Raw genomic sequence first — 24821 nt, 5'->3', positions numbered from 1 at the left:
TTTCTATAAAAGCAAGAAGCCAAAGAAAAATACTAAAGTCTAAATTCCAGTATAAGAATTAAAATGTATAATGAAAACTCACAGAACTCAGTCAGTAGAAACAATTGAAGGTACTCCTACAGTGACCTTTCCTCCTGCAGCAAATATCAATATAACTACGTGACACATTTCCTGAGGGCAGGGCGCTCACAGCTCCAAATTCAAATAGCATTTCTAAGCAGAGTTTATTTTGCAAAACTTTATGAACCTCTAGGCAGGAAGGATTCATAATAATTCATAAATATACACGAATGATTCGCCTCATCGTCTGCAGCAGATGCAAGATTTCATGTAAGAAAACTCCTTTCATAAAGCAGAATTTATTTCATGCTCAGCTTTATGTTTGACACTGTAAGTCACGTAAGTTTCCCTCCCTTTCCCTTTTCAGTTGTGTGTACAATGAAATGAGTTTTTGCTAGACCCCCATAACGTTTTTAGATGGTTTTATACTTTGAATTTCTAAATATACACCTCCATGAGAAGGATCCTGCACTTTTTCAAACCTGCCTCTACCAGCTGTGTAACACCAGCCTCACTCCAGGCCTTTCTCTCTCTCTCTCTCAGTGAGTGTGTGTTGTTGCTTTGCCAAATCATCAAGTTCTGAAGCACAATCCATCGGACAGCCTTTAATTACATCTGATGTGAAAAGTCCTGGTCAATAGTTTCCGACAGGCCGCGCTGGATAAAGGAATCAATAAGCTGTGAGTGTTAGAGAGAGTGCGATGAGAGAAGGGGGAGTCTGGTTGCTCCTGTGATGCCGGTCCGGACACAACTATTTCCATCAAACCTGTGGGACAAGCTGATGCTGATGTTTGACTGATATATGATACTTAGATTTGGTTTTGCGGTGAATTGTGAGCCATCAAACTCCCGCCTGCGACCTCTGACCCTGCACGATGAGCGCTGTTGAGATACCGGCTGGTTTGAAAGAGCTGCTGCAGGGATACACGGTGGAGGTGCTTCGCCGCAGGCCGCCAGACCTGGTCGAGTTCGCTGTGCAGCATTTTACACGAATTCTGGAGGGTCAAAAAAACGACCAGAGAGCCAAGAAGCGCAGCGCCAAGCCCAAACGGAAAGGAGTGACCTTTGAAACTAAATCAAATAAGGCCAACAAGGACGACGACGAAGAAGAGGAGGAAGAAGACACTAATAGTGAGTGTGATCATTTGTGTGTGTTTTTTTGCTCCAAATCAAAGATGTAACTTTTAAGAAGTGCCATATTGTAGATGTTTCAAGCCCAGAGCTTCACAGCATTGACACAAAGGAAAAGGAGAAAGTGTCCACAGGCTGAAATTTGCAATAATGTTATTGATGCAAAGTTTTTGACCTTTCAGATAATCAAACATCCATATGAACAAAAGACTGGATACTGTTAACAGACCAGCAAAACCACAGCTCCTACTGCAAATAGCAGGTCATGTGACCCTAAATAACACTCATTAGAGCAACACAATTCACCACGCATAGAAAAAAAATTGCAGAGACGAGATGAAACAACATCACACTCGTCACGTCCTCATTGTGAACTCTCACACGTTCACCGCTGCCTCTCTCTCTCTCTCTGCAGAGTCCACCACCAGTAAATACAACCGCAGGGTCTCAGGTCAGTAAGTGGAACAATATGTGTGGTGAACATAAATACACGTTTGGCCACAGTTCACTATTTGAATTTGTTTGTCCTGCTGCAGTTTGTGCAGAGGCGTACAACCCTGAGGACGACGAGGACGACGACACAGAGCCTCGGGTCGTGCACCCCAAAACAGACGAGCAGCGTCGCAGACTTCAGGAAGCCTGCAGAGACATTTTACTGTTTAAAACACTGGAGCAGGTACGACAGCACCGACGAGCTTCTGCAGGAAGGATGCAAAGAACTGGTGATGAAATGATCACTTATCAGATCTTTGCACTGGCTTCCTGTCCAAACTTTTATTTTATCTTCTTTTTCACTACACTGTTTTTAAAACCCAGCTACATGTATGTTTCTGTTGCCTTGTGTCTCCATTACATGTTGTCTTAAAGCCTTTGTGTGTTTTATGTGAAGCACTTTGCTGCTCTGTGCTGTCCTAATAAAACTCCTCCACCTGATGTCCTTCCAGGAGCAGTTCTCTGAGGTTTTGGACGCCATGTTCGAGGTGTTGGTCAAACCTCAGGAACACATCATAGACCAAGGAGACGATGGGGACAATTTCTACGTGATTGAGAAGTGAGTGACAGATTTTGGTGTTTTGTTCATGAGGTTTCATCTAAATGACACTGTGAGTCGGTCTTATAATGACTTCTACTCCCCGTCTGTGTGTCATTTCCAGGGGTGTGTATGATATTTTTGTGCAGAAGGATGGAGTGAGTGTGTGCGTGGGAAAGTACGACAATAAGGGTAGTTTTGGTGAGCTGGCTCTCATGTACAACACGCCGCGAGCTGCCACCATCATCGCGACGCAGGAGGGTGCCCTGTGGGGCCTGGTGAGTGCAGCAAAGGGTGATGATGCTGCAGCGTACAGTTTCTGAGGGAGTGTGTGAAACATGGTGCTAACGACAGACGAGATCAGTCTTTTTTTTTTTGTTTCTTTGCAGGACCGAGCCACATTTCACAGGCTGATTGTTAGAAACAATGCCAAAAAGAGGAAGACGTATGAGGCCTTCATCGAGTGCGTCCCTCTTCTGAAGTCTCTTGAGGTTTGTATAAGGAGCACAGAGTCTGTATGAGCAAAGTAATGTCAGAACAGGTGGATATTTAGTCACCTTGTGGTATCTCTTTGCATCTTTTCACAAGCTCTCGGAGAGAATGAAGATTGTAGATGTTTTGGGAGCCCGAGTGTTCAAAGATGGAGAGCGCTTAATAACACAGGTACACTGCTGAGACATTTGTATCTTTGGCTTCAGTTGTATTAGTCAATCAACTCAATAAATGTGGGGTTTCTGCTGCTGTCTGTGCCTGCAGGGGGAGCAGGCCGACTGTTTCTACATTGTGGAATCAGGAGAGGTGAAGATAATGATAAAAAGCAAAGTAAGTAAACTGTCCAGTAAAATGTTTGATTCTTCCTCATTTATCCATGTTTGGTTGCTAGTTTTTGCTACTAGATGTAATATTTTAGTTTTTTAACGTCTTGTCATTTGTGATGTTACTGCACTAAATGACTGTGAGACTCACAGGTCCCTTTGTGTCTGTTACAGACGAAGGCGGGCCAGCAGGACAACGCAGAGGTTGAGGTGGCTCGTTGCTCTAGAGGGCAGTATTTTGGGGAGCTGGCACTGGTCACCAACAAACCTCGTGCAGCGTCAGTTTATGCTGTGGGCGACACCAAATGTTTAGGTGTGTTAAAGACACCAGCTTTCTGCACCTCATTTTCAGTGACTGTGGTTGGGTGGTGCAGCAGGCCTGCAGGGCAATCACAGCGACTCATAATCTACACACCATCCTACTTGTTCACAACACAAACAGCCAGCTCACCATGTGGACGCAGGAGGGTCAAGAGGCTGACCGAATATCACACATTTGTCTTAAAACATCTGCCTCCACACACTGTCTCATGCTGACCAAAGAGTTGGAATAGGCTCCTTGGCTCCTTTGGCTTGATTAAAAAGCTATGAGCAACACACAGCAGCAGGATTAACACCTGTGTCTCCAATTTATGTGAGGGGCTGAGCGTGATTTGCACACACGGCACAGAAAGAGTGAGGTGTCTGCAATTTGTCGCCATGACGGGGTCCATGCCTGAGGCCACAGTGTGCACACGATGAACAACAAATGAACAGTGACAGAGCAAACAAACATTCTCTGTCCTACAAATCCTGTTTGTTGTGATTTGCTGATAACAAGGTCAGAATTTGGCATCTACAGGATGAATTAATGGACCGGAATAATCTAGAGACAAAGAGAATTAATGGTCAGACTGTTAAGAACTCGATGGTTTCTTTGATTTCTAATTGAAAAGACTTAAGACTAAATCTGTCCAGAGTTTAAGTTCTGACAGAGGCAAGATTAAATAAACACACATCTATTGATCCTTCTAATTCAAATATCTTCCAAAGACACTGTTTATTTTCCCTTTAACCACCTGTTTGCGATCCTCTATAACAAAAGTTTATATATTGAAACGTGCCCTGTCTGCGATGGTCTGACATAATCTGGATTTGTCTCGTATTTCTTTCAGTAATTGACATCCAGGCTTTTGAGCGTTTGTTGGGACCCTGTATGGACATCATGAAGAGGAACATTTCCCAGTATGAAGACCAGCTGGTGGCTCTGTTTGGCTCCAGTGTTGATTTAAAACACTAGAACATGTCATTTTGACAGAAAGTAGTATTTAAGTCAAACATAGTGACAGTGCATGTAACATGTGATTATGTCCTTTTTGAGGTAAATGTAACATACAGCTGTTTAATATTCAGTAAGATGTCCTGTTGCTTGTTCAACTAAAAATGTTTCAGTTGTGAATAAGATATGTCACGTTTCTTGTGTGACAATCCAGAAAATTACCCATCTGGATCTGGACAGCAGTGATGCTTAAACATACCTCATTGATAAAAGACGTCATTCGACTAGCCTCCTTCAGCACGGCTCCTGATTTATAATTTCATGTGTTCATGTGTACATGTTGTTCCTTTTCTGTGTAGGATGTTTTGACATGTCACAGTAGAAAAATCACAGGTATAAATGATAAAATGAAGAATGGCTGAATTTTATTTAGCTGCTTTGGGTTCAGTCAAAGTCAAAATGTCCGCTTGTCTCTATCATCATGTGGCACTTTTTCATTTAAGAGTACTTCACCGATTTAGCATTGCACTCCTGTAACACGGTCAGATTGTCTTCTTCATTGTGAAGCCTGGTGCCTACATTACCCACAATGCAACGTGACCACTGACACTTCAGGGATTTTATAGAGATGAGGAGCGGGCTTCAGATGTCTGGTGAGCTCACCTCTTTTTAACTCCACACCCTCAGGTTTGTTTTTTATTTTCATACTTCAGATCCGACTGATGCTGACTCGAGTGACATCACTTGAGGAAATTTATCAGACTTCACACAGATCCCTCTGAAGCCACCAAAGTATTTGTACTACACATATGTATGTAGTAGTCCCTGCTAAGACCTGTGTACAAACTCTGAGGTGTAAAATCAGCTTTCCTGCAGTTTGTTGTTTTTTTTTTTTAGTTAAAAAACCTCATAATCAAGGGTTCATCAGAACAAGCTACTGTCCCATCAAAATCAAACACAGTGGAGTTAAACAGCCAGACTCAAACGATCATACATAAATAATTATTATGCAAATTAGGCATTCCTTCCTTTGCTGCTTTAGATTCAAAATTAGACGCAAAAAGTTCTGAACTGTTCACGATTAACGTTAATTTGCTGTTACTGTGGTGGCCAATGACTCAAAAATACAAAGTGCTGAACCATTTTCCATTTAACAACCCTCTCTGCTGGTTAAAGCTTTGTTGTATGGTATGTATGAAATGTAAGTGCAACCTTGTTTTTAATGTCTTCAGTGAAATCACACATCAAAGTTTAGCTCATTAAACATGACCATTCTTGCCACATAAAACATTACAAATAAAGGATTATCTCTGAAATATTCAAGTTTTCTGGAGTTTGTTTTATTTGAGTTACAAAATATGAAGTGCCATCAGCAGACTCCACGGGAGAGTTTGCCAACCTTCTTGTGTTACAAGTATTTACACCCAAAAATCAAGGATACCCATCTAAATTTGCACACTCTGCATTCTGGTATGTCCCAGAGTTCAAGTCTCTGTTAAGTTGTCCAAGTTCCATTGTCAAAGTTTAAATATTTAAAATATTTACAAAGTCCTGTATTCAAAATCTCCCAAATCATACTGTAGCTTGTTCAATGCAAAGGCAGGTGTAACTGCTTCAGTAGTGTGAGAAAATGAACAGAGCTGGTGGAATTAAAGGAGCTGTTAAACAAATGTGGTCCTCTACAGGGTCTCCGGAGCTTCACAAGTTAATTCTTCCTCCTGTAACCAAAGCCTGGGTGAGGAAGTCTGTACATAATTATTTAAACTTATATGCTGAAATGTCTTTTTAGCCATCGCGGTAGAACAGCCTCTATGATCCTCTCTGGTGAAGAAATGAACATGACAATCAATAAAAGAGCTGAAAGAAAAAGGCCACCCAGATAGTCACTCATTCTTGTTCATCAAACATCCTGATTTTTCTTCAGAGCATCTCCGAAAATTAAAATAAAACTCCAATAAATAGAAATACAGCAGAGAAATGGTCAAATAAGACTTCTGGTTTGGTCCATCCCTGAGTTCTTTTGAGAAGGACAAAAATACCAGAGTGACAAAAGAAAAAAAGACTGATGTGGGGGGGTTGGGAAGCAAAAGGTTGATTGGGTACATCCTACACATTCCCATTGTGTCCAGGAAAAAACAAATTTTCATATTCCTCTGGTTTCCTGAGGCTCATCAGTGAGAACATCCATCGATGGGACGGTTCCCAGCAGTGAAGGTTACACAGAGGTGATGACAATCATGAGGTGTGGTGAGATGCTGGAGATCCTGTTAAGAAGGTCAGGGGCGAGCTGCGATAAGTGGCTCTCTGAAAACTCGCACGGTGGGAAAATCTGTAGCACATAGGCAGGCTGGGAAAACAGAGAAAACATCAGTTACACTTGTGAAGTTCCACAGAACCAACAGATTTGATACCAGAGGGATTTTCATGAAGATTAAACCAGTTAAACCAAGTTTATTTTATTTTACTTATTATGTACATGAGGCATCGAATGTCTTTCAGTCTTATATACCTGGACAATATTTCAGTCAAATCTGTGATTGTAAATACAGTGAAAATAATATAAAGTTCATGTAAAACTGACCCAAGGCTGAAGCATAAGGGGCAGATCAGAAGCTGTCTAAATAGTCGTGCCACCCAGGAAGAAAAATCCAGCTGTTGAGAGCTTTACTTTCTAAAAAAAATCTAAGAACTTTTCTGCTGTAAATAAATCACTTGACTACGGCTGCAACTAACTGTTGTCTAAATTATTGATCAATCTGCTGATTACGATACGTACTATAAAATCTTAGTGACAATTGCACATTAAAACTTTCCACAATCCAAGGCAATCTATTTAGATAGCTTGTTTTATTTGACCAATAGTCCAAACTCCAAAAAAGGCTGAGTTTACTATCATATGTCAACATCATGTAATATGTCAAGTGTCACATCCAGACATTTGAGAAGCTCGAACCAGCAAATGTTTGGCATTTTGGCTTGGAGAGTGACAAATGATGACTAGATTATCAAAATAGTTCAATGTTTTTAATCAATTATCAATTGATTATACTTGACTTAATGATTGTGAAAGAAAGCTTACAATACTTCCCCAATGCAGAGTGGAGCAGCAGACTGTGCTAACAGAGATCTGCAGGATTGAATTCATCTGCACTTTGGTGAGGTCAGAGCTTGACCTCACCTCTGGTCTGTGGCATGTGCAAGAAGATCACTTTTTCCTTTGCATCTGTTCAATCAGTGTTTGATGTGCCGGGTCTGTGTTTCAAAGTCATGAACCAGATTTGACTTAGTCTGCTCACATTAGGTTGGCTTTTTGAAACAAATTAATCATGATCTGGAAAATAGTTTTAGAGTGAGTCTGTATCATTATCATGTATCATTACACATATATTTAACTAATAAAACTAAGACATGTTAGTTTAAAGAATCAGATGATAAATTAATATATAAAAACTCTTAAATATCAACGGTCATGTCTCACCTGATTGGAACCTGGGTTGGGGATATTGATGATACCAGCAGCCAACTTTGTCTGCAGGTAGTTGATGAAAGCAGCTTTAAGAGCTTGAGTTTGGTTTAGGACATCGTCTTGATCTCGTCCACATGGGAGAGCAAGGAGAAGACAGAAGTCGCTGTCCCCCTGTAGAGGGGAAAAAAGGTAAATGTTACCAGACTCCATTTAATGAAAAATTATTCAGTGGGGGTAAAACAAAAGACACATACTGTCATTCTTCGGGCAACACTCTCCAGTTGTGAAGCCTCTAGTCTCATTCTCTGGACAATCCTAAGCAATGCGCCTCCTTCTTGTAGAGGCAGTGATCGATGAGCCAGAGCTTTGTTGCCACAGACAAAATGCAACTGGACTGCAGCTGTGTCATTCTTCAGTGCCAGCAGGCCTTGCCACACAATAGGGTATTTCTGTTTATGTGAGACAAAATGAAGACAAGTGTCAGGCAAAGCGAGTTATTTATTTTTTTTAAATCAGACCAATAACCTTGAACACAATTTAAACTGTTGTAATAAGTTTGTCTTACCGTGAGCAACTGCACCATATTAACAGGCTGTGTCATCTTGCCATCTGGTTTAGCCTGGAGGTCAGCACCCTAAGGATTCCAGAATATATGAAATGTGTCAAGTACAGTCTCTGTAACATGAAGATATCAACAGCTGGCCAGTTTCTATTAATGAAGATTAGGGTTAGACTGAATATTAGAAACCCCTCTCAATATAATGCTGAACAATAAAATAACACGACCAACCATAGTTTTCAAAACAACCTGGAAATGAATTCCACACCACTCAAAAAGTTTCAACAAAAGCTGAACATTATGACATGCATCAAGTGAGTATTTATTGCGGGACTGTTGTGTTAGACTGCATTGGTTTGAGCCAAGCGTATCAAATAAACTGGAGTCTTAAGTGCAGCAAACTCACCATAGTTGGAGTGACACTCAATGGTGGTTGGGTTAGGGGTCCAACAGGAGACGTCTCTGGTAGTTGAGAATGGAGTCCTCTTGGGTTTGAATACATCCCTGAATACTCTGGGAATGAGCCACTTGGCCCTGGTGTTATTAGCTGAACTCTCTGGGGAGAAGCCATTGCTTGCCCAGATTGTCTGATCCCCATCATTCCATCTTTAGGAAGAGGAGAGTGTGGCCTCTTTGCCTCTAATGGCTTTGTAATATCCTTCTCAGAAACACCTTTAGGCAAAACATGTGCTCTTGGAGATAAGGATAAGGGTAGGCTGGAAGGTGCTGAAGAAGGGGGAAGACTCTCTTGAATGTGTCCAGAATGAGGGTCTGCTGCCAAACGCTCTCCCTGTTGATGCAAGAGCACACGCATATCTCTTTGTGTCATGTATGTTTCTAACTGGACACTGCCACGCAATGGCCCACGGGGATCTGTCTGCATAGGCTCTGGTTTTAGCTGTGTGGCAGATTGTCTTCCTGGAGCCTGGTGGAAGCGCCTGGTTTCTTCCTGTTCCCCCTCATGACTCCTCAAAGAGCCGGGGTTTACCTTGAGAACCTTGTCTCTGCCAACAGCCTGAGGTGAGGTGGGCCGTGGTTGTATGGGACCAGACCAGGGAGAGGCAAGAGGCTCACTATGCATCCCATAGCTCATCACTGAGAGAGGCGGAGTGTTCACCCGAACATCACCTTGAACAAGATGCCCCACAGGAATTGACTGGGTAACACGGTGAGGAGACATCCGTCCCAAGCCTCCAGGCACACTGTGAGGTGGCATGATAACTGACTGTTCTGGATGATGTACACCCGTAATGAACTGTTGCATGGCAGGAAGGCCGGTGGACAACATCACTGGTATGCCCTTGGGTGATGAGGAGCCTATGGGAGAGGACACTTTAGTAAACGGGGAATGTGGATGACCTGACTTGCGAGGGGATCGTGGTTCCTGTTTGACCCCAGTGATATGTGAGGAAGCTCTGTCAGCAGTCGCTGTAACAAAACCTACATGGTTGCCAGGTGGAGAAGGTAAATGGGGGCTTATGGCAGGACTTATAGCAGAGGTCCAAGTTGGTTTAGCTCCATCTGTACTATGAGAATCAGCACTGTCCATTTTCTTTTGATGTTTTATCGGCATGTACTCTTGATGGTAACTCATTACTTGCTGGTTACCCTGTGTGAGACGCTTCACTACTCCTTGAGTTCCAGATTGGTAAGAAGATTCCATCTTTTCCAAACCAGTACTTTCTTGTTTAATAGAAGACAAAGTAGACTGCATTTTACCAGAATGCCCATGATCGGTCTGTGATGAAGGCCCCTTTTGAAGTCCTGAATGAGAATGACCATACATTTCCTGTTTTATCTGGGGCATGGACACCAACTGCTGAGATTCCATGTCACCTGCTGTTGCTTGTGGGATCTGACTTATTTTTGCACTAATCCTCTGTGGTCCCTCTGTTTTCTGGCCTGAGTGGCTCAATACTACCACTCCTTCAGATGTGTTTACTCTCAGCCCTGGGCAAGAACCTGTACCAAGAGTAGGGCTTTCAACAATGAACCGTGCAGCACTTGCACCCCCATCACCAACAGATGGCCCATGGTATGATCCAGTATCGTCTTTGCTGGGCCTATAGGTTGGTTTGGGCAGAGCCATGTCCACACAGGGATTTGCAATGTTTATGTTAACTTTGTCCTCAAGCTCAGGAGGGTTGCAAACACGACTGATAACTGAGGTTGCAGTGGATGCAATAACAGAAATCACAGACTTCGTCTCAGGAGATGGTAGTGAGGCTGGAGGTCGAACGACAGATGGGGCTGGATGAGCTGGCATTCTACCATCAGGTAGTGGTGATTTATTTGGCACAACAGCTGATGGTGTGTTAGTATCAGAGGGGTTCTGATCCCGCAGGGTGAGCAGATTACTAGGAACAGAACTACTGCCTGGCAGTGGCATATTTTTGTGTTTCATAAGAATCTGTCTCAAGTCACTTGTACCATGATCAATATCCATGTTTTCAGAGTCTGAGGGTAGAGGCTGGTTTTCCTTGGACGCCAGTGGCATGAGAGGTGAAGAGGAGACTCCTGTATCTTTAGACTGGTGGCGCCAATCTGGTGGAGAAACAGGAATTCTTATTGTTTGATGGGTCGGCTGAATAGGTCTGATATTTGGCCTGTTAGCTAGTGGAGACAGGGAAGGGGAGACGCACTCCGATGGCAACTGTTGAGGCTTTGGGCACACTGGGCTCTTAGACCGGGAGTTAATAGATTTAAGATGTTGAACATGTTCTTCAGAAGATGACTCTGACTCTGCATTTATATCTGTAGCCTTGAGAGCTGAGGGCTCAGGTTCTGACTTCCACGTAGTAGGAGTAATAACCACAGCAGTTGCTGCTGATGGAGTTGTTTCAGGAACAATCTTTACACTTGAAGCAGTGCTATCTATTAAAGGAGTTGCCAATTCCTCACTTACTGAATGCCCTTCCTTTAAATCCTTTCTTACTTGCTTTTGGCCTTTCGAACGTTTAGGTGTTTTAGGTCTACCTTTGGTGCCCTTTTTAGGTGTAGTTGGGAAGACAGGCTCCTCTTGCATAGAGGGTGTATTTGTTTCAGGTTCCTCTTCCTTGGCAGGCTGAATGAAGTCTTGCAACTCAGGTTCTGAACCTACATCTGCACTTGGTGGAGGCACTTGGGTCAAGGATACAGTTGCTTCCTCAGCAGTTATCGAGTCAATAGCCGCCATGAGTTCTGTCTCACTTGCAGGATTAGAGGGTTTTTCTTCCTCTGGGTCACATTTTACATCTGTAGGCAGGACAGGTGGTGTTGATGGTTCTGTTGGAAATGCTGGATCTGTGAGTTTAGCAATGTTCTCCACAGCCTGCTCCAATTCCAGCTCCTGAGAAATTACGTTTTTTGGTGGTTCCAGGAGCTCCTTTTTGTCCGAGGAGCCATTTTCCTTTTCCTCACTGTTGGAACCTCCTCTGTTAGTATTAGAGCACTTGGAAGCATGATCACTGTGCTCATTGGGTCCTAACTTTTTTGTAGTATCCTCTTGATTCCCAAGCTCATCATCGCCTAACTGAAGAAGATCTTTCACCTCTGTGACATTTAGTCTAATTTTGAGGTTCTTGAGGACAGGAGATTTAGGAGTCCTTGATAACTTGGTTTTTCCTCTAACAATCCTATCTTTTTCCAAGGTAGGTTTCTCTTCTAAGACTGGGGAATCTGTCTCTTTCCCATTTGATTTACCCTCATAAGCCTTTTCATCTTTATCTCTGCCCAATTCTCTGCCTTGTTTGTCTTCCTCTTCTTTCTTTTGGCCAACTTTTATTGATGGGTCTTCTTTACATGTACTTGATGAATCTTGCAAAGCTAAGGAATCTTCATCTGTGAAATCCATTTCCTGATCATCCTCCTCAGCCACCTCAGTCTTTTCCCCCTTCTTAGTTGATCCAGATACTAGTACTGTGGACATCTGATTTGATAAACTCTTTGTGCCATGAGGGGATGTTTTCCCTTTTGACACTCTTGGAATTCGTTCACCACTTTCTGATTCATTTGAATCTGTGTCTTTGTCCACTTTTGATTTTTCTACTTTAACTGTTGAACTTTCATCACCCTGTCTACGATTCTTGGGAGGACGGCCCCGTTTATTTGCAGGGGTTGGAGCAGGTGGATCCTGTTCGATATTTTGTTGTTGTGTTGCATCTTTGTCTGTACCACGCTTTCGTGCAGAGCGTGGTGACTCTGTCATTTCCTTTCCAGAACGAACAGGTACATCATCTTCAACTGGGGTGGCATACACAGATTTAACATTTCTTCGTCTTGCTCTACCTAATGGGATGCTCTGCTCCAACATATCAGGATCTGATCCATGAATAGGAGATTTGCTTGTGGACTTCGATTCAGCTCTTGGAGATGATCCACGTTTCAGCTTCTCTTTGTCAATGCGCTCACTCTTGCGTACTGCTTGTTTCTCAGAACCAGAGGTAGAAATGACAGGAACTGGAGCAACTTGAGCAGGGGACTGTTTGCACTTTTTATTTTTCATTTCTTTTGTTTTAGGCTCTTTCTGAGGTGAGACTGGCTCATTGTTTGTGTCATTATCAACAGGCATCTGCACTTCACTTACTTGAAGATTCTTCTCTCCCTCAGGCTCTGCTACTGCTTTACAAGCGGAATGGGTCTCCTTTTTCACTATATCGACTTCCTCTGCAAGACTAGGTGGTATGGGACTAGGGGCTTCAGGTGCCTTTGGTTGTGTCATCTCAGGATCCAGCTCTGCTTCTGAAGTGCTAACAAACTCATCTTGAGAATGACGACGACATGGTTTTTCTGCAGAGGGAGGTTTTACATCCTCAGTAAGAATATCCATTTTCCCCTCAGATGGAGAAAGTTTACATCTATCCACTGAGTAACTGGGTTCAGGAGTTGCTATGGGTGCAGTTTCAGAATCAGATGACACGTCGTTTGGTGGGTGGTACATGGGTACAGCAGGTTCGTTTTCTTTTACCTCTTCCTTTACCTCTTCCTTTATGAAAGGCCCAGGGGTATACGGATCAGGAGCTGGATTTAACACAACACATTTCTCTTCTGGTGGAGGAAAGTCCTTGACCACAGATGAGGTGACAGAAGTTGGTGTGAGTCGGGGTTCAGACATCAGGTCTTCAGCAGGACTGATGGGTTTAATTTCTGGCTCCATGACTGATTCTGTTGCTTCAGGTGACTGCAAAGCTTGTTGCTCTTGAACAGGTGCTTTTTCCTCTTTATTCTCATCTGTGAGCATTGTGTCTCCTTTTGCTTCTGGCTGCTGCGTTTTATTCTTCTGTTGTTGTAGTCGTGTAAGTTCCAAAAAACGACTATGGAAAAGGACAACTGGTCCTGAATCAAGTTCACCATCTACTGTCCCTTGCTGACCAGTTTGTTGGTTTTGTGTATGCTCAGGTTCTTCGTGTTTGCGCTCCAAATGTTGAAGTCGCCTAGAGTCCAGTTCAAAGACGGGGCTATGAAGGAAGCGGGAGGCAAATAATTCCCTGCGCTCCTGTTCCTCCGGCTTAGGCTCCTCCTTCCTATCATCAAGTTTGTCTTCAGATCCACTTCGTATCTTTTTCTTTTTCATGTACCAGGAGGGTGTAGGTCGTGGTGTTGATTCTACCTTCTCAGTATCCTTTCTGTTGCGGAAACTTGCAAAGTGCGAATCATAATCTAAAAATGACCAGTTATCTTCTCTGGAAGATGATAGAGATTTTGCACGTTCCAGCAGAGCCTTTGTATCAGGAGTGATGGTCTGGTCAAGTGCAAACGAGTAGAATTTGTTCCTTTCTAGGTGTGCTACTTTTGGATCTGAAAACCTGTCAACCCTTGGCCTCTCTGAAAAAGGCACAGATGTTGAGGGCACAGGAGAGTGGGGTTTAGTATCTCTGTCCTCCTCAGTGTCAGATCGCACCTCTCCAGGTTCCAAGTCATGCCAAATACCATATTCCAAACGCTTGCGATTGTGAATGTTTTTACCAAGACTTCTAGAAAAGTTCAGGTCGGGTAACAGATCTTGTTTGACTCTGCTCTCCCATCTCCTCTGCTGCTCTTCTTCCACACTAAGTAAAGGAGTGTTTAACTTGTTTACCTGTGTGTTATGTGTTCTTTTGACTAACAGCTCTAAATCCGAGTGAATTTTTTCCTCATTTCTGTTTAACTCTTTCTGAGAAGGATCCACAAAATCCTCATCTGCATGATGAGGGAAGTGCTGATGACCTGGAGAGGCAGTGTTGTTCCAGTCAGGATCTTCACTTTTTTGTCTGAAGCTCCTGTAGACACGCTCTCTCTTAATCCCAGAGTCGGCGTCAAATTGGTCTAACTTCTTCAGTTTGTGAGATGGGAAATTATCAGTGACATCCTCAGGTGGCTTACCAACCTCATGCACAAGACTGCGATGTTCCAAGTCCTCTGTTTCACTTCCTTGGGGACTTCCTGGTTTGTCAGGTTTGTCAGACTCACGCTGCTGTTGCTGCTGGTGCAACCTTCTATTTTGCTCCATTTGCTTGCGGTAACTCTGAGAAAGGTCAATGTCAACATGGTCCTCCTTGTTCTTAGCACTTCTGTCAGTGTCAGTATTCTGAGTGCCAAATTTGAAAGGAGCATGGTGTTCCTGTTCTCTGACACTGCCTTGGTCTGTAATCCCCTCATGTGAAAACCTTCTGGATGAAGTGTGCCCTGGATGTCGTTTTGACTCCAGTGGGTCTAAAGATCCCTCTGATTTTTCTCTTTGTCCTCTAACATCCTCTTGACCATCCTTCTGAGGGCCACTTTTATCAATTTTGAGTCTTGAATCTCGCCGCTGTGAATCTTTGTGCTTGTCAGTGTCTGACTCCTTCAAATATGTGGAACTAGCACCAAAGTCAGAGGATTGGATACCGTCCTCCTCCTCATGCCTGCTTCTTTTCTGGCGAATAGTCCTTCCACCAGAATCAGCAAAGCGCCTTTTTCTTGCAGCAAGGCGATCTGAATCCACTGATGAATCTTTCCCATCATCAGACTTCAGGTGTTTCTTGAGTCGATTTTTTCCATCCAAGTCTGAATTCTCCACTTTACTCATTTCAGACCTTTCAGCTTTTACAGAGTCATGATGAGCATTTGACAATTGATTTCCAGTGAGAGAGTCCACATCCCCTTTACATTTCTGCCTCTCATGGGCATCTTGGTCTGATCCCCTTCCTCTTCCAGACCCTCCATCAAAACTAGTCTCAAGTTCTGATTCAGGTAGTGGGTTGGATGGGGATTGCCCCTTTGCTTTCCTTGATTTAATCTTCTCAACTTTGTCTTTGTCACCTTTCTCCTTTCGTTTTGCACGTTTGGTTTTCTCAGCACCAGACACACGATCTGGTTGACTGCTCTTCTCACTCTTGTCACTTTTTGAGGTATGTTCCAGAAGGGCCTTTTCAGATTTGTCAAAGTGTGGAGGTGACATTGAGCTCACACTACCACTTCGTTCAGAGGACTGGCTGTAAACCCGTCGTTCTGAGTCTCTGGGAGCACGCTCAGATGGTGAAGGCGATACTGTGGGAGTAACAGGTCGCCTTGGATGGGAAGGGCTCCACCTGCTGCGGTCAGCCTCAAAGCGTTCTCGCTCTCTTTCTCGCTCCCTCTGAATATATGTGTATTTTCGGATGTCTTGCTCAAAGGGGTCTCTGTAGTCCCTATAGTCTCTTGGGTCTTCATGATACCGTGGGTCAAAGTGATCACCCTGGTAGTGTTCGAGTTCAGGAAAGCGGTCTCTGCTGCGAGCAGCATAGTCTCGTCGGGCATCCTCTGGATAGAGGCCAGGGGTTCGTATATTCTCATAGTAAGCCCTTTCTGCAGTAAATTCATGGTATGGAGGTCTGCGATCCTCTCTGTAGAGAGAATTGAGAGAACAGGAAGAGAAAAGCAATGGATAAAAAATTAACCTAAATAATTTCATTTGAAAATATTGCTCAAAATAGAAATCTTATAAATTCTATTAACTGAAATTTGTGACATTTAAAATAATGCATTTACTTGTGGACATTATTAATTGTATTGATTGTATTGATTAACAATATGGGCAATTTACCTTCGTTCAGGAGGGATTTCATAGAAGTCTCTAATGTCTTGACCAGATGCCTGCATAGATCGGTAGAACGCCATCTGACTCTCTTGACTTGCAAAATCGACCTTTCATAAATAAATGAATGAGTTGTTAAAACACACACATATATACATATATATACATACACACATGAAAAATACTTTTCACTAATCATTCCAATAATTGGCATGGTTTACCTTTATTTTATTGCCACCAATCTTCCAACCTTTGGTCTCCCTTACAGCTGCCTGAGCAAAATCTGTGTTGTTGTACAAGATGAGGGCCATCCCTTTCAATCTATCAAAAACAACCTAAAAAAAAATACAAAAAGATAGATTTAGAATTTTGAAAAATACACAGCTTAAAATCTAAAGTTGCAAATCAAGCAACAGAAAATATAACACTTTACCTTAACTACATGTCCATAGCGGCAGAAATGCCGAGTGAGGTATTGCTCTGTAATACTGGTTGCCAAACCATCTAGCCAAACACATGTTGTAGGCATACTCTTCCCAAATCCAAGCTTCAAGGACAAATAGAACAACAAGCACATCATATACACAGAATACATTAGACTGAAAACCTACACAGGCCAGAAATGTTACTTTTGTATATCATAACGTAAAAAAACTACCTTTAGTCTGTTGCTTCCCAGATACTCTCCATCCATTTTCTTAATGGCTTTGCAGACACTGGCAATATCAGAATACTGCACAAAGGCATACTGGGGAACTCCATTTACTTTCTTGATGTCAATGTCCTTGAGGAGAGAAGACAGAATTAGAGATCCTCATCAAATGTAAAATGTACCAATTTGCAGGACAGTCGAAAGGTAGCATACCACAATTTCTCCAAAGCGTTGAAAAATGTCCAGGAGTTGTTGGTAACTGGTGGTCTTCTCAAGGTTGCCAATAAATAGTGTCCTTGTGGCCTTTGGGTGGAACTCATCTATCCGTCCATCCAAGGGCCTGAACTCATTTTCACTCTCTGTTTCTGAGGGAAGGGATGATTTATCTTTGTTATTACTGACATGCTGCTAACTGTCAAGCTCATAAGCTCACCCATCAACACAAAAACATTGTTTTATGAAATAACATTTGTTAAACTTATTGTTGTTTGTTGGCAACTCATTGTTTGGTCATCGTTGACACCATGTATTGATCAAAATACTGTTTTGTGTATTTGCCATAACTTACCAGGACCATTCCAGGCAGTGACTTCAATAAGCATGCCAAAGAACAACTTTCCCTTGGAGACCGTGAGGGCTTTCTCTTGATCCTCTTGCTGTCTGAAGAACACCAGACCATAGCGGTCTTCCGATGCTCCGTGGATCTGCACTGAGGTCACTTTCCCATGTTTCTTGAATTCATGGAAAAGTCCATCTTTTAAACTTGTGTCTGTGGAGGGGAAAAAAAGCAATTTCCACCTTCAAAAGTGTATTGAAAAGAACAGGTGCTGCAAAAGCATAGCCATGACCAAGTCTACACACAATCTAAATCTATGTTTTAATAAGAATTAATTCACACATAAATCTGTGGACGAGGGAATGACCCTTTCCACATTGCTGACTCTCTTTGTTTTCCTCTCACAGCTTATACTTTTGTAGAGTTGTTGTAGGAGTGTCAACGTGTCAACACTTGAATAAGCAATATGTTATATATTTGTGTTGATTTTCTATAAGCAGTGAATCAAGCCTGTCCTAGTTGTTCAATTTTAAGTTTTCAACTCTAAATGTGAAGTTAAAGAACGTAAGATTGTGGTCAGGGAACATTTGCTATAATTATCAAAGTAAACTGGCAACAGCACATCTGTGGAAATATTAGAAGCAGAGTGACCTGTATACCAGTGGGCTCAAATCCAAAATGAATGGCTTCCCACCACCAAGTTACAGTAAAAAAACTGGGGGAATATAATGAAGCTACCAAGAAAGAAAAATGAAGTTTAAGACAAAAAATATAAGTGAATGATGATGGATTGATTTTGAAGGATACATTTATTGCACATTTCGCACAGAACCCCTTTCCAAACATATATGACATTTAACTGAAAAGGAATCATGAAATACATTTCTAATAGTGTGCATATTAATCATATTAGTTTATAAAAAACATTCTTGTAGGTATAATTTAGTTTACCAATCCTTGGAATATAAATAAGTATCAAATGCATACATTGGGGCACAGTTAGAAAAAACTGCATACAAATCAATAGCACATGATTGGAGACAACTGTTGTATCAGAATTAGAAATTTCAACAGCAGTCCAAGTTATGAGTCTCTATTCTTGCTTTTAGATAATGCCCTCTGACAACCATTTAAATGTTTAAGACGCTGACTTAAAACTTGTGAACAATGTAGAAACTCACCTGTGGAGCGCACTGGTAGGTTCTGCACTTTAATTCCAAAGCTCCTGCGTGGCTCATCTGAGTCAAGCACCATAGAAGACTGAGTAGGTGCGTGTGCAGCTGATGACTGAACAGAGCGTGCCCGAGACCCATCAGTGGAGCTGCTGTTTGTATCACTGTTTTCACACACACAAAAAATAAAATAAAATCACAAAACCAGAGGACAATGATTAGACACTTGTCAGTCTGAGCCAATAAAACACTTGCTAATACCCACTGGAGAATTGTGCAACGAAAAATGTAACATGAAGTGTTCATGTCATAACAAAACAAATGTCACACCTGCCGCTGCCCGTGCTGCTGGTGCTGCTGACAGAATCAGAGCTCGAAGATCTACTGTGGGATCGAGATCGTGGGCCTCTCCCAGGGGACAAAGGAGCTCTTTTAGGGGAATGAGGAGTTTTGGGGGTTTGTCCCGTGGTCCGCTGTGGGGAAGGGTGCCTTGACTGTGAGGAGTGAGATGATCGGCTTCGACGGTGATGGTAGGTTCTGTCAACACGTCGTCCTCTGTCATCTCTGTATAGATCACGTCGTGTCGAATTAGTAAGAGTAAAAGGGTCTCGAATTCTAGAGTCAAAATGTGGGTCTGATGCCTCAAAGCTTCCCCCGATAGCACTGCTCCCTGGGCCAGCGGCAGCAAACATAGTACGATCTCTGTAATAATCAGCATTGTAGTGACGCTGTCTGTCGAAAGTGCCACTGCGTTCATGATGTCCGTATGGGCTGTGATCATATGCACGTTCACGGCTTTCTGAGCTACTGTAAAATAAGAACAGGGTAGAGAGGGAGAAAGAGTTACAATGCTTCTAAATGAAAAATACACAAAAATAAATACTGTTAAGACTACTTTGCCATCAAAATTCAAAATAGTGAAAATCCAAAAAGACATTATAGCAAGGACATAGCTGAGAGACGCAAATGATAGCGGGCCAGATAAGGTGTGGGGTCACTTTATGTAGTCCAATATTGAAGAGCAGTGCCAGTATTTCTAATGCAGACATCTTGTCATTCTTACATTGGAAAATTTTGTCTGTCTGTCAGTTTTTGATTTGTTGAATCATAAACAAACACTGGTCTTTTAGCTGGGATTTCAGAGTCGACAAAGAGGAAAGAAGTGCAGACTCTAGTTTATGTTATGGAACTGCTTTTAAACTTTTCAGCAACAAGGTTCAGGACAAAAGTTACATATTTTCATTCAGATGTGACAATTGTGAGTTTACACAATTTTAGGCACAAGAGAGGTATTTTTACAGCGATTTGAAAAACTATACCAAATTCCTCACAAGTAGACAAACAGACTGAATAATTTGACTCTTCATGACTTGACATAATGGGGTCAACCTACTAAATGCTGGCACTGTCTGTAAATACTATTATGAACACTGTTCTGATCTCTAAACTGTGAGCAATCTACAATGACATTTCATTTTCTGAAAGCAACAAAACGAACATATTTTTTATTCTCTAAATTCATAAACAGTCACATGAAACAAAGCCGCCCCAGACTTTGATAGTCACTATAACCTTATTTGCTTTATTTTGTAGATGTACTACAAACACGTAATTCAGCTATGTTGAAATGCTGTTTATTGTCTTGAATCTGAATTGCAGGAAAAAAAAAAAAACCTATTATGCACTTTTGGATCCTCTGGGTGTCCAGGGGAGCTGATTTCAGAGGTTGACTGTTCATGAACTGTTGCTGGTAAGAAAAAGAAAATACCAAAAAGAAACATTTCTCTTAAATATTCAACTGAACAAGTCTCCTATCAAGGAGCTCTGTGGTATTAAAATTTAAGATGCCATGCAGAGTTCAGATCAATGTATTCAATGGGAAACTACTTTGTAGTACATATGTGATGCTGTAAAAGAGGCACTTACATAAAGAAATGACAAATTATACATATATTTTATATATGTACTTTATAAAATAGATATTTTCCTCTCATTAATATTTTCCTTAAAAGCAGTGCAAAAACTAATATTAGACAAAGACTAAGGAAGGTTAGAGAAAGAAAATATGCACAGGGCAGAGCAATACCAACCTTTTGGAAAAGAAGTTACCGAAATTAATCCAAATAAAATCTAGGTGGTCAGAATGTGAGAGCCCGAATGAAAAACCAAGGGGAAAAATCAATTGATCTAATTAGGCAAAAACGGTTCTCTTGAATCGCACTGCACGTTATCTTCAAATACTGTGGAGCACCAGGCCAGTAGATTGTTGATGAGTAATCCATAGTTAGGCTACTTAATTCTCTTCACTGGATGGAAAAAGGGAAAAACAAAACAATCACAGAAATGGACATCTTTATGGATTTCAGGACATGTGGGTTTAAAAAAAAAAAAAAAAAAAAAAAAAACTATAGGAACATAAGACCTTAATAAATAAATATGGATTTAAAAAAGAAAGATGATGAACTTCAGGGTAATTCAGCGGATTCCAGGTTGACTACACAAGTAAGTTGATGCCCAAATGGAAAATACATCCAACTGGATCAGTCTTGTCCTGTATGAGGAAGTAGTATGTTCCAAAAATTAGGCTTCACGTAAATAAAATTACCAAAAAAAGGGGTCAAAGGTCAAAAAAGGTATTCCACTGGTGAAAGTCAAGTAGTTTAAACCAAACAAGCCTGTACATTCGCAGACACTATGATCATTGCACATAAAATCCTCATAGGCTCATAGACATGACATAATTCCACAATCCATGGATTTCATCAGGTCTACATATGGGAAGGCTTCATCTTTTAGCATAACATTTCAAATTACTTTGAAAAAGTTGTCTTCTGCTCTCTGTAACATACTTTGAGTGCTCTTCTCTCACTGAGGCCTCACACAGCTACATCCACTTTCGAGTAATCCAAATGAATGGCTGCTACACCTATCCATACTAGGGTCCACATCAGTACATCCAACATGGGGTCTTGGTATTGTGTACATCCAGGAGTGTACATTCCAACTATGCAGTCTTCATGTGTCTTCATGGCCATCAATCCAAAACAAGAATAGCTCCACAAACTTTGCTGGTTGGTTGTTTGGATCCTCAGTGGTCTTGCGAAGTCTTCTTGGTATAGCTTCCTTATTTGGGAAAAACGTGTTTATTATATATGGTTAATCTCATCCTATAATGACTGAGATAGCCTAGGACATACGCACTGCACCTCTCTTTCTTGTGATGTGTAAGAAACATTGAATTCTTCCATCCGCTTGTACAAAACCTTAATCCAGAGGAGGTCGTATCCATGGATGCAAAAAAATGTAAAAGTAGTCCAACCATCAGCTGTTGCCAAGAGGAAAAAACAATTGACAACCTGAGATGGGAGATCCTTGAAGTAATTATATATTGCCTGAATAGATTCTTCAAAGAAAAGTACATCCTCCGTAATAGGGATTTACTTCCAGTTTCGAGCGATTCCAAGTGAAAATCAAGGTTAGATCCAATATTTAGGAGAAAAGTGTTTTAAAAAATATCCAATAGCTCCCCAAGGTAGTTTCCCACAAAATGTAATAAATCCAAAACTCACCAGGATATTCCTCACAGATGTAATATCCAAACCAGATGTCAAACCTTGAATTATAGTTACCTTACCAAATGATAATGTGTAGTTAATTTACTTCGATCCCATGGGAAAGGCGAGTCAATTATGATGAAAAGTGGAAGGATCCCTAATTACCTTTGTGTAACCCCCTTGAGGCACATATCCCTCACGAATAACCCCACTATGTGTTTAGGTTTTACACCTATCCAATATCAAGATTCCCCTGGATTTTGAGGGGAGGCCGTGTCCACTTACCCATCTATTCTCCGTTCATAACGTCCCTCTCTGGTGTGAAGGGACACAGGTGGACCAAACACTGGACCAACTGTTCCCCTAGAGAATCCTGTAACGTCTCGACTGCTCGAGGGGGAGCTGTCTTCAAGGCCCCGAACGGCACTAGGCACTGACCCAGGTTCATTGTAGTCAGTCCGAAGGTCCCTGTCTCCCATCTTGTTGACAGCATTGTGAGCCTTCTGTGCACTTTTGATATCCACAAAATCCACAAAGGCTGCAACACCACCCTCTGACCCTCGCTTCCGCAGCACTTTAACACTTTCCACACGCCCATACCTGAGAGGGAATTACAATGAAAACAAAGAGGAAATTACATATACAGTACACTGGCTAACAATAGGGTAAAGAGTGCAGCTGTTTCCCAGTCTGCCAGAATGAGGCACATACAGAGCAGTCGACACACTTCATACTATATGCAAACAGTAGTGATTCGCCTCCAAGTATAAACTCGGGCAAGTTTCCACTAATGTTTCCTTTTAGGCCACCACACCGGAATGAACTGTAATGAAGAGTCTTAAACAGTGTACGCGATCATTATGTCGGATGATTGCGCTTGGTTTTACAAATACTGCTGAGAGGGTTGAGGTTTCTGAACAACTTGAAAGTCCTTCTGTTATTCAAACATCCTTCTCGGACGTACCACATTACAAATGTCGGTGTTTAGCAACTATAAAAAGCATATCCTAGAATACATAGCTGTCACCAGACCACTAGTACTGTGGTATCGCGGTGTTGACGGGTTTACTTACTCGAGCAGCTTCAACTTCAGTAGCGAATGATCAAGACATACATCGTTACATGGCTTTCAATTACTTCCACAAACACGGGAAGCATGCAAGCTTATGCTGTTAGCTCTCTTGCTTACTATCTAAGCAAGGATAACATCTGATTCATCATTTACTTGTAACTGGTCAAATTAACAAGCACCACTGAGTATCTCTGCTGATTTTAAGGCAAATAACGTCAAGCAGCTCGACAACTTGCTAGCGTTTTATTATCAGCCCGGTGGGGATCACTGATCGGTCGTTGACTTCGGATTATCTACGTTTTAACATTTCTGTAAAATCACTTTTGACCAGAAAAATAACTTTATGTGTAACGCGTCTCCAGTGGCCAAAATAACACAAGTCATCTCTTGTTATTTGACCTGCTGTCCCGCTAACGTTAGCTGCCTTTTGGCTTGTAGTGATTATGAAAACGTCTTGACTTCCCACAAAATGGTTGGTTGGCTGGGTGGAAGCTCGGTGGCTAGCACACCTAGCTTCTTGCCTACTGGCATTAGCAAAAGTTAGCCAAATCTTTTAAATCGTAATCATTTACACTTCGGTAGTTCTAGTCCCCGCGTTTCGGTTTAACAGATATCGATGTACTGCAATATAACACATGCAGCGCACATGAACCCCCCTGACTTGTAAAACTTAAAAAATGCTAACGTTAGCTGCATTAGCATTATTCGCAGGCTACTCAGAGCAGCTAATGTTAGTACTGCACCTAGCGCGCGCTGCTTCGCCAACAGAGGGTCCCTCTTGCGTAACCTACCGTTTAAAATGCTCCACAATCTTCTCCTCTCGAACATGTTCGGGTAAATTTCCCACCCAAAGGTGTCTGGTTTCCCGAACCATCTTGTGCTATTCTTTCCCCTTTCACACACATATGATCTCGCACGTTTCTAATCCCTGCCGGTCGGAGGTCCGCCTGAACAAAATGAACGACGGTGGATTCCGTGAATAATCTGGGCCTGGTAGCTTGCTGTCCGTTTAGCTTTAGCTGCTGCGTCCTCGATCCATGCACGTGAACGCGCGTGATCCTCGCTCCTGGTGGTCTTGGGTACGAGCCGCGCGGCCCTGGCTCGGTGTGTTGCGCGTGCTCGACAGTGACGAAAAAGCGCAACAGAGAGCACGCGATTTCCCCAAGAGGACCAAACTACGGCCCGCGAGCAAGGTTAGTCTGCGGAGTCACTGCCTGCAAGATAATGAAGCAGATCCCATCATATTTTAATGTGCCATGGTTGGACAAATTCTGAACGGTTACCGAATAATTTCACAAAAGATGAACTATTCCTTTCAATGATTATTATTTTTTACAAAATATATATTTAATTACAAAACTAACCAGTTTAAAACTTGAGGCTGAGGGCTGTGTCCACAATCATGTAAAATGATTATTGCAACCCCAGTCAAGTGTATGTACACAACAAATACCCAGAGCTGCAAAGAAACAGTCATTTTTGACA

General features: G+C 42.0%; 2 protein-coding genes across 5 annotated transcripts; one reads left to right on the top strand and one right to left on the bottom strand.

Annotated features, from left to right (window-relative positions):
* Positions 1-803: 803 nt before the first annotated feature.
* prkar2ab (protein kinase, cAMP-dependent, regulatory, type II, alpha, B) lies at positions 804-5590 on the top strand. Its single transcript, XM_076758130.1, has 10 exons — positions 804-1191; positions 1607-1642; positions 1728-1867; positions 2136-2242; positions 2346-2499; positions 2611-2712; positions 2810-2884; positions 2978-3043; positions 3211-3349; positions 4191-5590. The coding sequence occupies exons 1-10, from the start codon at positions 936-938 to the stop codon at positions 4313-4315; spliced, it is 1200 nt and encodes a 399-aa protein (XP_076614245.1). The 5' UTR covers positions 804-935; the 3' UTR covers positions 4316-5590.
* Positions 5591-5612: 22 nt separating this feature from the next.
* Positions 5613-24442, bottom strand: LOC143338011 (msx2-interacting protein). 4 transcript variants are annotated; one of them, XM_076758090.1, is made up of 15 exons: positions 24128-24442; positions 22550-22864; positions 19041-19517; positions 18720-18874; positions 17551-17751; positions 17196-17347; positions 16989-17114; positions 16764-16877; positions 16552-16665; positions 16340-16440; positions 8726-16139; positions 8326-8394; positions 8015-8209; positions 7773-7931; positions 5613-6641 (listed from the first exon to the last, which is right to left on the bottom strand). In XM_076758090.1, exons 1-15 carry the CDS (start codon positions 24208-24210, stop codon positions 6510-6512), a joined length of 9807 nt encoding a protein of 3268 aa, XP_076614205.1. In that variant the 5' UTR covers positions 24211-24442; the 3' UTR covers positions 5613-6509. The 4 variants fall into 4 exon arrangements, with proteins under 4 accessions (XP_076614205.1, XP_076614215.1, XP_076614223.1 ...); XM_076758100.1 differs by having other exon boundaries at positions 19041-19514; positions 24128-24400; XM_076758108.1 differs by lacking the exons at positions 22550-22864; positions 24128-24442 and adding an exon at positions 20801-22543.
* Positions 24443-24821: the final 379 nt, after the last annotated feature.

This window comes from Chaetodon auriga, chromosome 2, assembly GCF_051107435.1.
Source record: "Chaetodon auriga isolate fChaAug3 chromosome 2, fChaAug3.hap1, whole genome shotgun sequence".
NCBI lineage: Eukaryota > Metazoa > Chordata > Actinopteri > Chaetodontiformes > Chaetodontidae > Chaetodon > Chaetodon auriga.
Note: the sequence above shows the minus strand (reverse complement) of the source record. Positions and strands in the feature narration are given on the sequence as shown.